Below are 14,621 nucleotides of genomic sequence, written 5' to 3'. Positions count from 1 at the left end.
TCCACTATGGAATGGAATGGAAAGGAAATAATTTTAAATGGTATGTGTTTGGTAAACTGGAGAAAGGAAAGTAAAAACTGGATAAAGGAATAATCATGTTTGTTTGCAAAAGCTATAGAAAGGAATAATTGTATTGTTGGGTCATGGGTGTATTAGTAGTAAACCCTATCTATCTATTTCCTTTCCTTTCCTTTCCACAAAATTTTTAGGGGTTAGCTAAGGACACAAAACCTTTTCCATTTCTATAATTTTGTTTCCATATGGAAAAGCCCATTTCCTTTCCATAGGTAAATAAACGCCTTAAAAACTATAGAAAAGGTGGACCACTCTTATTTTCCTTTCCTTTCCATAGTGTTTCCATCATAACAAACACACCCTTAGGAATAACAAAACAACATTAGTTCTTCTTCACAATATTTTAGAATGTGTGGTAAAAAAACCAGTCGAAAAGTCTGTGAACAAAAACCGAAATTCTCTTAAGGCAGATGGACGAAAGAAAAATGAGTTCGTTAGCTTATCTAACTATATGAGTATTAGATTAGTTTTGGTGAAACTTAGTGTTTGATAAATTCTATTATCTTTTTATGTTGAAAGTACAAGAGTGGAGAGCTGTTGATAATGCAAATCTTAAATAAAAAGGGAACTGTTTTTGGGAAGCCAGTCCCACGACAGACACTGAGATTAGAGGCTAGAAAAGACGTTGGGGATACTGGTTTCTTGACAAAGTAGTGAGAAGAAAAAGACGACCATTTACTTTACTCAATATAACATCTCACATACGTGTCAACGAATCAGTTTAAGTTGACGACACATCCTATCCAAGATTTGAATTTGGGCTTTTTTGAAATAAAATATGAGACTCGATAACAAATAAAAATTGGGCTTTTTTTTAAAACTCTTGGGCTTTTAAATGCAATATTATCTGGGCATCTAAAATATTACCATTACTTAGATGTTGGACTAAAAAATCAATAGTTGGTTGTAACAAACAATGAAAACTGGTTCTTCCATAACTTTATTTTAAGAGTCTTTATTTTTTCGCTAATCTTTATTGATTTAGAAACCCAAATGATAGTTCTTTCATAACTTTATTTTAAGTTCTTATTAAAAGTAAAGCTTCTTATATTATTTGGTTCATTTTTCTCCAGTGGTAAGTTTCTTTCAAGAGAAAATCAGAGCTAATGATTGAGTTTGCAAGGTGAGCGTTAGTTGTTCTGAAAATCAATTTTACGCATCTTGGCAAAGTACATGATGTATTTGAATTTTCTCCCCAACCAATTTGAACGGGACAATATTAATTTTTATTCTAAGTCCGGTCAATTTTGTAAATATGTTCATTTTATACAATCTTATAGTTGTAGTTCATCTACTACCCCAATATTGATCTTTAAACGAGCAGTGGTCAATTGGAAGTTTGTGTTTATAACTTTATATAACTGTGGTATCCAATCACATATTTGATGTATGTTTAATTGTGAGTTCCATATAATAACAATCTAATAATATATGAAACAATGTCTTGGTTTGAAACTCCCCCGACCATTCTATCCAAGGAAATTTAGTAATTCTTCTTGAACTATTTTTACTACGGGTGAAGGCTTTAGAATGAGTTATTTCCAATATAATTGCTTTGATACGGAGTTGCCCTAGGTGCAATATTATCCAATATTATTGGAACGGGTGATGAATTCTCTTGCACTGTATTTCAACTCACCTTAAAGAACTTCATTTGGTAAAATCGTGAAAGTATCAATTGCAAGGAGATCATGAGGAGATATATATATATATATATATTGAGATGTTTAGTTATTTAGCATGATACTGTATAGTGCAAAAATGTTGTATGCACTTTTGTAAAAGCAGAGTGCCGTAGGCACGAGTCATGACTAGTTTGGTATGTTTTCTGCTCCTATTCCTATTATGCCCTCTCCTTCACCCACCTGAATCATTTGTTATATGATAATTATGGTATTATGGGTCATGCACATGTAGTAGCTTTAGTTTAGTTTTTTGGAGTGAAAAGTGAAACGCACTTAGAGTATCTCTAGGTAGTGGTAGTATCAGTTCCAAATTTGAAGGCAGAATTTGAAAAAATTGGACACAAATTTTGACCAACTCTAGGTGGTCGCAAATATCGACCACAAATTTGATTGTAGGGTCTACCACGCGCGCCATTGGTAATGTCACACACTATTGGTACTGTCACACAATATTACCAATGTCGTGTGTTATGATTGTTTAAATGTTGCGCGACAGTCAGACTGTTGTCATTTCACACATTTGTTTTCAACATAGTGTCTCTAGTTCTAACAAAAAAATGGATTCCGACGACGAATATGTCTATAATAACCAAACAAGATGGAGTGGTGACGGTGAGAAAGATCAAAATAGTGGTAATAGTACATTGGTTTGGAGCAATCCCATGGGTAATCTAGATGATGAACCAAGAACTTCTGGAGCTGAAAACTATGGAGCTGAGTTAGACGATCCATTGTTGCTTCAGTATCAGCAAGTCGATTTTGAATTTTCTGCTGAGCCTATGAATTTCAGCCATCTTATACTGGTGTTTAGGAGGTGGCATGATAAGCATGTGTCAAGAGTTGTTCTTGAACAACAAGTATGTATTTTAATTTTATATATTAGCAGTAGTGTTTAACTTTAGTAGTTAAATACGTATATTTTTATTTGTATTTTTTTTAATTTTAGTTTCATTTTGCGTACATCAGAGATGTATTATGTATCGGGTTCGGTGCACTCCACGTGCGCTTAAAACGTAGTGGGATGATATTAAAAAAGTCGGTGCACTTGACCATGTTAGATCGAGATGCAATTTTAGTGACTCCCTTCAGCCATCTAGTTGATATACCTTACAATAAGACTGACATTCAGGGAGTTATCAATGGTTTAGTTGAGAGATGGTGGGATAGTACATATACTTTTCACTTTCCTTAGGGAGAGTTGGGTTTCACTCCACTAGATTTTTGTATGATATCTGGTTTGAGTATAGGATTAGGTCATCCGTTGAGATGTAGCACTAAATTTCAGAGTTGTGCCCAAATGATGACTGTACTTTCTTCTCTTATTTGACCGAGGAGTCATATGACAGTGATGGTGTTAAGATTTCTGATATCAAAGCTGCATACATTACACCATTGACTAATGATGATGGGTTGCAATTTTTAATAAACTATTTGTCACTTGATTTTGATGATGGTCAAGCACATGCTGATGAGTATGTAAGAGCTTTCTATATGTATTTGATGAGCGCCTTGTTTCTTCCTTCTGGCCATTCCACAATTAACTTGGGGTATCTAGCCAACTTTGAGCACTTGCATGAGTTGGGCGGTATTGATTTTGGTGGAGCCATATACTGTAATTTGCTGCGTTGTTTAGATAGGGCTTCTCGGCAGACTGGTGTTGTCACTAGTCCCCAGCTGGGAGGGTTTGTCATTCTCTTAGAGGTATGGTTTTATGAGTATTTCCGTGCTACAAATCCTATCCTCACAGAGTACATCGATGAGAGGCCTAGGCCCAAGGCTTGGCACAGACCTCGTCGAGCTCATCTAACCAGTAAGATCAGTCATAACATAACTTATGTATGAACCCATATCGAGCTTATCACACGTATATGCTTCTATTGTTTGGAGGTTGGCCTTGGCGAACATCTGTGCACATCGACGCGAATGACTGTAGATACGCATTGTTCATTTCTCATTGGAGGATGGTATTCACTTGCGGGAGTGATGATATGGAGTGGTATTTAGAGGATAGATGTTATATACAGTGCACACCATGCTTTAATATCCCCCCTGATCTGCCTACCCATGTATCAGAGGCTAAAGACATGACCTTATATCAAGTCATCGAAAGAAACGTGGATTGGAGTTAGCTAGTAGCTTTTGACCTAGTTACATTACAAACTTATGAGCAATATTATCGTTATTGGTTTAAGATATCTATTGGTCATTTGCTCCTAGCTGTGGGTCATACATGCAACATTCATAAGGCTAACATAATGGGTGTCAGACGTGAATATCATATTGGCCAGCCGTCACAGCCGATGTTTCAGCAGGGACCTCCTGTACACACATTTGTTCCAGCGCCAGATCCCCTTCAGTTAGAGTGGCCTTGGGTTTTCAGTTTGAGTGACCAGACAATTTACCATCCCATTTCTTCTATTGATGACACTCGCGCCGTACAATTAGAGCCTGACCTTGGACATATACCTATGGTAATTATTTTTTTTGGTTTTGGTTTATTATTTTGGTTCATTATGAAAATGTCATAAATTATTAATGAATAATTATTTCAGGATGAGCTACGCATGAGATATGAGACAAGCATTCATGTAAATAATGGCATGCGCTCCTCGGTATACGCCTACAGTGTTGAGAGAGAGAGAGACTTCTTTCCCAGGCTTATGTGGATTATGACGACTTGTAACGCCAGGTTGATAAGTTACAGGCTCAGCTTGATCGCACTACTGTACATCATGAGAGTTCATCACATGGACATACGGAGAGTTCTGCACAGGACAATCGAGGAGGAGTTCACGACAGAGGAGACATATTTAGGAAGTGAGGACTTGATGATTTATAATATTAAGTTTGTTGTATGACGATTATTATTATGTTGTGTGATTTAGAATTGTTCATTTGATCATTTTGATAAGTTCTAATTTATTTCCTTTGATCAATTTGATTTAGCAAATGAATTGCAATTTTTATTAATAGAATGACAACTAATACATAATTAACTAATACATGATTGCAAAAACATAAAATAAAAATAAATAAATAACAGACAACTATTACATATCACCCTTATTACATACTAACAGAGTTACTCTAGTTATCAAGCCAGTCATCATTTTCGTTATCATTGGCTCCTTCGTCCTCGGAAACTTCATTTGTACTACTTGATCTAGCCCTTTTTTATATTTAGTTACCATTGCTTCTTGTTTTAGCTCTAAAACCCTTCGCGCATGAGGATTGAGTTTGTCGAGTGACATTACCAACAATCTAGTTGCATTTTCCTCCTCTCTAACACAGAGTTTTTCTTGCTTAAAAAATAACTTTTTTTGTCTTCTCTTGCTTCAATTTTATCATAGTTTGAAATTGCTCATCTAGAATCTCTTCTCTATGTCTTCGGCTTTCTTTAAAAGCCTGAAGAAATTCATCCATATTTTTAGCAGTGGATGCAACATTACCCTCGATAGTATAAACAATTTTCTTGTTCTTCTTAATTTCTTTGCCCGAGTACAGTGAAGGTGAAGGGTTAGAGTGAGGCGTTGAAGGGGTTGATGGTGAAGAATCGAAGCCTTCAAGATCTTCGGATCTTGCTTTCTTTTTCGGTCTTGGAGCAAGCGTTTCGTTGCGTAACTGAGTTATTTGCCACTTTGACGTTTCGTTGCGTAACTGAGCTCTTTGCCACTTTAGCGTATGTTTCACTAGATTATAACAATCTTGCTATATCCATGGTTTCCCTGTAGTAGCCGCATAAGTTGTTGCCGCGTCTATAAGCTACGTTTATAAAAAAAAAAAAAAAAAAAAAATCAATATCAAGTATTATATAATAAAAACATAAAAGAAAACGAAGTATAAACAAATCTTACAATATCTTCACGTCCCCACCTGCTTGGAGGTTGTTCTTCAAGCTTTTTTAGTATAGTATGATATTTGTTCAAGAACGGTAAAATAATCGACCAATGTTGTGAGACTTTCTTCCACTTACGGTTGTGGTTAAAACCTTGAATTTTATTCATCCTAACTATAATTTGTTCCTAATAAACTTCTCTCGATTGATCATTTCCTACTATAAGATCTTCTCCAATCTCAATCCACGCTCTAGTAAGAGTAATATTTTCTTCATTTGTCCAACTTTGACCCCTGTCTTGCTTTGATTGTGACATTGAGAGTGTTGTGTATGAAATGGCTGAGTTGTTTGATAAGAATGTTTGAGTTGAGTGTATGTAAAATTAAGGGTGCAAAGGGATAGGTTCGGATTCGAATATGTCTATATCCGAATCCGAATTCGAAAATTTATATCGATATCCGAATCCAAATCCGAATCCGACGAATATTAAAAAATTTATTCGAATCTGATTTCGGATATCCGAATCGGATATTGGATAAATATCCAATCCGAAAATTAATATTAATTAAAATTTTATTTGCTTTGAATAATTCATTATACGACTATAAAAACTATTATAAATATATATATTTGTCATTTATTATTATTATTTTGTTATTATAGTTTTATATTATTCACTACTAAAAGAAGGGCTTTTTGTGTCACTTTTGTTTTAAGCCTCGTGTCACTTATTGAAAAAAAGTGACACACCAAAATCTTATGTGTCACTTGTTTAGAACATTTAGCTAGTTGTGACACTTGTTAAAAAAGTGACACAATTGAAATCAGGTTTATGTGTCACTTTGGTTAGAAGCGGCACATTTAGAGATATTTAATGTGTCACTTTGGTCATATGCCCACGAAAGCAGAGAAATTTAATGTGTCACTTAAAGATAAAACTACACGTCAACTTTTTTACCGGATTTTGAATTTGAACAAAAAGCGACACACGCAAATGTTTTCTAGAGCTCACGGGCTTTAAAGTGCCCATCATCCCAATAAGTATAGAAATCCACGATCCCTCAAATAAAATAAGGGCACGAAGTTCTCTCTCTGTTACCCGTCTTCTTCCCACACACTAACTCCCCAAACTCCAATCTGCACCGGAAGATTTTTATTGCCCAACTAGTGCCAAGTGGAATCTTCTCCTCCTTCTCAACACCCTTATTTCACTTTCGCTTAGGGTCGGGCATGTGAGGTAAACCTTTCCCTTCCCTCGCTTTTCAAGTCTTTGTGATGAGTTCCGCCATTCGCAATTTAATTGTGGGTAGCTCAAAAGTGAAAGATCAATTTGGTAAGCTCCTCAATCGGTTCTCCAATTTTCTATTAGTTAAGGTGAGGAAATACCGACTGTAGTGGCTTGATATCTCCGACATATTATGATATATCGAAATGGTGTCACCCTAATATTTCATGTGTAAAATATTGAAACGGGTTTTACCCGGCGAGAGGGTTTCACCATCTGTTTCGAATTTGTTAGAATGTTGGCGGACGAGAGTTTAATTATTCGGAAAGGAGGTTTTCTTTTTCGGATTGTCGCCATGTTGTTAGTAGGTATTTGCCTGTTTATGGTCCTTGGGAGATTGATAGGTTTAATACTCGAGCTTATGTTTCTCAGTTCTCTGATGGCTCACTTCTTGTTGCCGGGTTCACGGTACTCAATTTAAATTCATTCTTGCTGTTATTCATTTTGTATTCAACTTAATATCAAAGTATGTATTCTCACTCCCTTTTATATATATATAGGGAAGTCATATTAAGATTTACAATGTGGAGAAGGACTGGAAAGTTCAGAAGGATATTCTTGCAAAAAGCTTGCGGTGGACTGTTACGGATACATCTCTGTCCCCAGATCAACGCTATCTTGTAAGTTACAGTTAGTTATTTCACACTAATGAATATATCATGATTCTTTTATAGTTGATTTCAGGACTCCCTTGTGTTACTTATTATCTTGTAATTGGTGCAAAAACTTACCTGTATCATAATTCATAGCCCAATCCGTTTCTTCAACTTTCCTTTCATCTTTTAAGCGGCTGAGAGTCTGCGGTCTATCTGATGATTTTGATATCTCACCTTTCAATCAATTTTACCATTTTACCATTCTGATGGTCTATCTGATCAGCTCCACATGTTACTTGTTTCGAGGCTTTAGGTTGCCAATAACTTAAGTTTTAGATTTTGTATGATTACTATTTTTCCACGTTAAGCTGATCCTTTTGCTGACTTGTGCATATACAATATTCGCTCTTTGTTGTTTAATTTGCAGGTTTATGCCAGTATGTCCCCGTTTGTCCATATTGTTGATATTGGATCTGCCACTAAAGAGTCACATGCCAACGTTACTGTATGTACTTTGTTGCTTCATTATCTATGATGAGCAATACTTTCATTAATTAATTCTTGCATTTTGGATGTAGAAAGAATATAATGGACCAACTATGAAGTAACATCGAAATTTGCACATGGAACTCCAATTAGTAATTTCTTACCCTTTCTTCACTGCTGTCAAAATTTCCATTATAATTAACATTATTTCCCTAATTGATATACTGGCATTGCTTTGGATCCATAGAAGACCGAACTTCTCAAAAACAGAACCGTCTCCTGAGCACATCTAAAGTTAATCGTATTTGTTTCTTTTTATAATCTCTCTCTCTACGCACACAAACATAGACATACCCATATAGACACAGACATGTAGCTGTGTACATGTGTCACACCCAAATCATGCATTTGGAGTCTTGTGAGTGAAGTGAATCTCATCGTTGATGCATAGGATGAAAAGAAAAGAAACGATGAAAAGAGGAGATTCAAAGTGTCAATGTGAGAGTAGGGCTCAAAGGTTCCATTTTGCTGAGTAAATCTTATACAACCTATCTATCACGATAATGATAAGTTACATTGACACGGATAGGTGTGTCCGTATCCGATACGGATGCGAAGTGTCTGACATGGTAAAATATAAAAAAAATGAGATAAATCACATACAATATGTATGTGTACGCCACAGACACATAGGATGAAAAGAAAAGAAACGATGAAAAGAGGAGATTCAAAGTGTCAATGTGAGAGTAGGGCTCAAAGGTTCCATTTTGCTGAGTAAATCTTATACAACCTATCTATCACGTATAATGATAAGTTAACACGGATAGGTGTGTCCGTATCCGATACGGATGCGAAGTGTCTGACATGGTAAAATATAAAAAAAATGAGATAAATCACATACAATATGTATGTGTACGCCACAGACACTAGGATATGTATCCGACACAGATTGTTTTTCCAAAATATGGCGTGTCCATGTAACATAGGTATAATGTATCAAATATGGTACCCAAAAAGTCAACTACTAATTTGATTTGGTTTAGGCTTTACTTTGACCAAAATATCATGCCAGCACATACACGGTTCAATTAAACTCTCCAACAGTTCAGAAAAGTGAATAAGTATATTCTGGATAAGGGTTCTCGGTAAGATGAGTTGCAAGAGAGATGACTGCGATTTGACTTGCAAATCGGGGCAAGTGCTGGAGAGAAACGTGGATGCAAGTAGGTCAAGTTAACTGCTCTTATAGAAGCTATCAACTTGATTTTGCTTTTCCAGTCCGAATAGAAGTACAAATTTGATTTCACATGCATCCCATCTGTGATGGAATCATGTTGAAAGTGTTGGGTGTTGTTCGTACTGTTGTGTGGCTTTTGTAACCTGATTCAGTCTTAAAATATTGAGGACTTCTATGTCCAAACAGGATAGGGTGTTGAGCCTGGGATTGTTATCTTTGACAAGTGACACTATTTAACACCCCTAAGTGCAGACCAACCTTTCCCATTTCTGTCACTGCGCAGCACACAGACACTGTTGAATTTTTAGGTATCTAAATGAATGTACATGACCATAACGTTAGTATTAGTTGTTTAGCTGATTTCTACAATAACACTGCTAACAGGTGTCAACTACTTGATAACGTCCTGCAAACTTTACAAAAAAAAATTCATGAGCTAGAATTAGAGCAAGTATCACCTTCACATAATGATAAAAATATACAAATACTACATCTGCATACTGATTACTTTAAATAAAAAATGTTGAAATTTATCTCGCACAGATACCCAAGTTGTTTGTTTTCAAGTGCATCACGCAGAGCATCCATATTTGTTTCTTTGAGCCCTTTGAGCAGATTCTGAAGTGTTTCTCTTTGCCAAACACAAGTAGTGTTTAACATTGGACCTCCCACATGCAGGAAATTCACGATGGTTTGGACTTCTCTGCTGATGGAGACGGGGAATACTCTTTTGGGATATTCTCTGTGAAATTTTCAACTGATGGGCGAGAGCTTGTAGCTGGAAGTAGTGACGATTCAATATATGTTTATGATCTTGTTTCGAATAAGCTTACACTGCGAATTGCGGCCCACTCGGTACCCAATCTAATTTTTAATTAAATTATTTTTAAATTCAATTTTGCTGTTAATTATGACATCAGTGAGGTGAGGCCTGGTGGGGTTTGAAGGATTTAAAATCGAAAGAAGAGAAGTCATGGACATGCATCCTTTGATAAATCAAAGGGGTGAAGTTGGTTCTAGTTGGTGATTATATTAATCAACTATACTGCAGTGATATTGTTCTTGATTCCATATACCAAGTTGTCCACTTGACTTGTGGAACCCTCCAATCTGCTTGTGTGATGGTTCTTTTCATATTTCATTGGCTGCCTTGCAAATTTAATTCCAGGACGAAATTCTTGTCTTACCTGGACAATTGGTGCATATACCTTATTATTTTTTTTTTTTGCAAAAAATGTAAATTTTCATGACCTACCCAAGTTTTGTATACCATATGCCTGGTAAGAAAATACTGTCCGAATACGAACCTACCCTTGTAGAAGTAAATAAAAAAAAGAAAACCGAAAACTTAGGATTTATAAAACCTGATGTCCTGATGCCATGCAGACTGTAGAAACTGCAATGGCCCATTTCGTGTTACATTGCCTTACATGATCTCACTGTGGGGTTGTCTTAGGTGGATTTTTTGTCAGTTGTAACTATGCTCAACAAATTAAGTTATTCTGGTTTTTTGTATATAACGTGATCCTGTTTTCGGTGGTTCGATCTCAACTACTTTTGTTTAATCAATGGTGCTTGAAAGTATGGTGGATTGGTGTTCTGTAAGAGTTTTTCCATTCTTAAAGATGAAGTGCATATCAGTGATATCTTTGAAATAGCTGTGCAGAAGTAGCTGAATATTAATTTTGTTTTCTTTGCAGTCTGACGTTAATACAGTGTGCTTTGCTGATGAAACTGGCCATCTCATTTTATTCTGGAAGTGATGATAATCTTTGCAAGGTAATGTACAATACCTCATCATGTTTAAAGCTATAGAGTAGGAAGTACTCTACAGTTCTCTCCATGTGGTGTGCTAGCTGTGAAAAAGCCTATTACCGTCTTGTTTACACATTAACTTTCAAGCAAAGATAATCTGTAGAAGAGTGTTTCTACTGTTACGATCATTTGCATTCTTTGCGACAAAAATAGTGTTTGCCTTCGATTTATTTTTATTGTAAACAGCTGTTTGCAAGTTATCTAATTGTCTGTCTCAAATAGAGCTTTGACCACAATTTAACACTCTTCTACACACAGACACGACACCGAAAGTAAATGATGATGACAACCTTACATGTGAAGATTTCGGACACACTCTTTGTGTACTCTTAGATACAAATCACATATTGACAAGATTGTAGCTAGCCATTCTAAAGTAAACTGAGGAATAGATGCAGCATATATTATTCCTCACATTGAAAAATTTAAATGAGCTGGATGAATATACAGTAAACATTGGATCAAACAGCAAGGTCCCTGCACAAGTAGTCCTTGCTGTGGATGAAGCCATTGGATCAGAGAGCAAGGTCCCTACATAAGTAGCACATACAGTGTATGAAACATGTCACTCCGCTGCTTTTATTGAACACTGTTACTTCATTAGGGATTAATTGTACATATACTGACTAGAGCAGAATATTCCTGGATAACGAAAGGCATGGTTATGTCTAATAAACAAGAACATAGAAATGGGGAAGGGTAAAAGTTGGTCCTTATGAGGATTGACCTGTATATAACTAAATTACATTGACACAGATAGGTGTGTCCGTGTCCGACATGGCTAAAATGTCAAACAATTGAGGTATATCACATACAATATGTGGCAGACACGGACACGTGGATACATATCCGACATGGATTGTTTTGAAATATGGTGAGTTCATGTTACATAGGGATGTAATAAGGTTGTTATTATTGGTGAACTGAGACATAGTTTCTCATATTTTCAGTGTTGTCTTTGTTCATACACATGGCTAGGGGACTGTATTTTAGATCACCATTTGGATAGGTTCCCTCCTAGGAGCGACATACTTTATTGCAATTAATAGAAGGAACTTACTTAGTAATATATATATATATATATATATATATATATATATATATATATATATATATATATATATATATATATATATATATATATATTGTCAATCGTTCATACCATCTCATAGACATGAACACCTTATGGGATGTTGTAGGAGCCATATCAATACTGGAGCCTCATTTTATACTGATAAGAAAAGTAGAAGGTGTTTGATCCATATTATGTTACCGTGTATATGCTAATTGATTGATTTATGTCACTGGTCAGTGTAGATGACTGATTTATGTGAAGTGGTTTTTCCCAAGCAAGTTAAGTTCATTAGATCCTTATTTCCTTAAGGGACTGAGAATCTTACTGTCACTTTCAGGTGTGGGACAGGCGTTGTATAGGAAAAGGAAAGCCAGCAGGGGTCTTGATGGGGCATTTAGAAGGCATTACATTTATTGATAGTCGTGGAGATGGTCGTTATTTTATATCAAATGGAAAAGATCAGACCATCAAACTTTGGGACATCAGGAAAATGCCATCTAATGCTAGTAGTAGTAGTAGTAGGTATGTGCATCTTCTAGTAGTAAACTTATTATAAAAAGATAAAAATAATACTTTGCTTGCTGATCTTATCTTCTTTGCTAACATACTTTTGCTCTATTGACAGTGGTATGCAATTTAGAAACTATGAATGGGATTACAGATGGATGGAGTACCCACCTAGGGCAAGAAATATGAAGCATCCTTGTGATCAGTCTTTATCCACATACAGAGGCCACTCTGTCTTGCGTACTCTCATACGTTGTTACTTCTCTCCGGCGTATAGGTAGACCTTTTGCCATACATTTTATTTCATTTATATGTCTGTGTCAGAAAAGTCAGACAGCTTGGGAGATTGATAGGTTTAATACTTTCGAGCTTATGTTTCTCAGTTCTCTGCTGATGGTTCACTTCTTGTTGCTGGTTCACAGGTACTGAATTTAATTCATTCTTGCTGTTATTCATTTTGTATTCAACTTAATATCGACTATGTATTCTCACTCCCTTTTATATATATATATATAGGGAAGTCATACTAAGATTTACAATGTGGAGAAGGACTGGAAAGTTCAGAAGGATATTCTTGCAAAAAGCTTGCGGTGGACTGTTACGGATACATCTCTGTCCCCAGATCAACGCTATCTTGTAAGTTACAGTTAGTTATTTGACACTAATGAATATATCATGATGCTTTTATAGTTGATTTCAGGACTCCCTTGTGTTACTTATTATCTTGTAATTGGTGCAAAAACTTACCTTGACTTGTATCATAATTCATAGCCCAATCCATTTCTTCAACTTTCCTTTCATCTTTTAAGCGGCTGAGAGTCTGCAGTCTATCTGATGATTTTGATATCTCACCTTTCAATCAATTTTCTCAGTATATGCACAGCAAATGTTTGGTAGACAATAGATTATATATAAGCAAAGCTTTGTGGAAAATATGAGTTTTTCTTTAAAAAAAAAACGTTAGCTTAATTACTATAGGTAAAATGAATATCTCTCTTTCATATCTACTTATATATTCTTAATCAGATTGATGGAAACCGCTAAAACCAGCATATCTTTTCAAATGAGCGTTAAGGAATTGTGGGGGGAAATGCATTTATTTGCTGAAGATGTTTAGACAGATGGTTCGAATATGGTTATTGGTGTTGTTGCTTAGACAATGGTGTCTTCTACTTACATTATGATTGACACACGACGCATCGACCCATCTGTCTTAACTTGTATTGTAGTCACCGAACGCAATGTGGCAGTGGTATTATGCATGCACCAAGGACTAGCTGAATTACACTTATTGCTTCAAGTGTAGCTTTTAGCAATCCTATTTGTATCAAGAAAAGCAGTATGTTTTAACATTCCTATTTTCTTCATTCATATTGTATCAAGAATCACGGAATGTAATTTCATAATTATTTATAGAGCTAAAATTATCATTTGGGGTGCGTAACTAAGAACCAATAACCTGTGGTGAAACAAAAGAAAAGAGAAGAAGCAAACATCATACGTCCATACTTTTGAATTTTGATAGAGTAATAATAAAAGTGCCTTTAAGCTTAGGTGCTTAAGTGGACAAAAAATTTCTATGTTTTCTTCAGTTGACTTATTAAAAGGTTGAAACCGGTTTTTAAGCGCGTGCATGAACACGTTACATTAAATGTGGTCCTCTCCAGAAGCCTAGATTTGAGCTAACCGTGCGTCCCTTTATGGAAGTCACTTTTTGATTGTAACTGTTTGCTAAATCAATAATAAAACTACACCTTCTGTCACTTGACTCACTTCTCGTATGGCTGGTGTTCCTTGAATACAAGTAAAGTTTGAGTTTCGGTCCGAAACTTTGAGTCTGCAATGTAAGTTGCCTCATTTTTGCATTGACCATTTGATTACGTTTATGTAAATTTTGGTTATAAGACTTGTTGTAGTCTTTATGCTTGACTTGTCGCAAAGATAATGAACAAATAGAAGGCCCGAGCTATTGCAACTTGAGATGAATTGAAGATGGAGCCGGATTGTTTCCAACTCCCTAACGAT

The 14,621-nt window shown here is 35.7% G+C and overlaps 1 protein-coding gene across 1 annotated transcript; it reads left to right on the top strand.

The window, feature by feature from the left end:
• Positions 1 to 2,317: 2,317 nt before the first annotated feature.
• LOC147489557 (uncharacterized) lies at positions 2,318 to 14,076 on the top strand. Its single transcript, XM_086574679.1, is given in 16 exon segments — positions 2,318 to 2,617; positions 3,093 to 3,307; positions 3,398 to 3,461; positions 3,953 to 4,231; positions 4,313 to 4,372; positions 7,115 to 7,288; positions 7,381 to 7,500; positions 7,904 to 7,981; positions 9,878 to 10,054; positions 10,900 to 10,950; positions 10,952 to 10,978; positions 12,427 to 12,611; positions 12,715 to 12,873; positions 12,980 to 13,018; positions 13,113 to 13,232; positions 13,623 to 14,076. Coding segments are annotated over 16 exon segments (2,139 nt in total). The 3' UTR covers positions 13,714 to 14,076.
• The last annotated feature ends 545 nt before the right edge of the window (positions 14,077 to 14,621 follow it).

The sequence above is a fragment of the Coptis chinensis genome, chromosome 7 (assembly GCF_015680905.1).
Source record: "Coptis chinensis isolate HL-2020 chromosome 7, ASM1568090v1, whole genome shotgun sequence".
NCBI lineage: Eukaryota > Viridiplantae > Streptophyta > Magnoliopsida > Ranunculales > Ranunculaceae > Coptis > Coptis chinensis.
The sequence above is the reverse complement of the archived record's forward strand: the minus strand, read 5'-3'. Positions and strand labels throughout refer to the sequence as shown.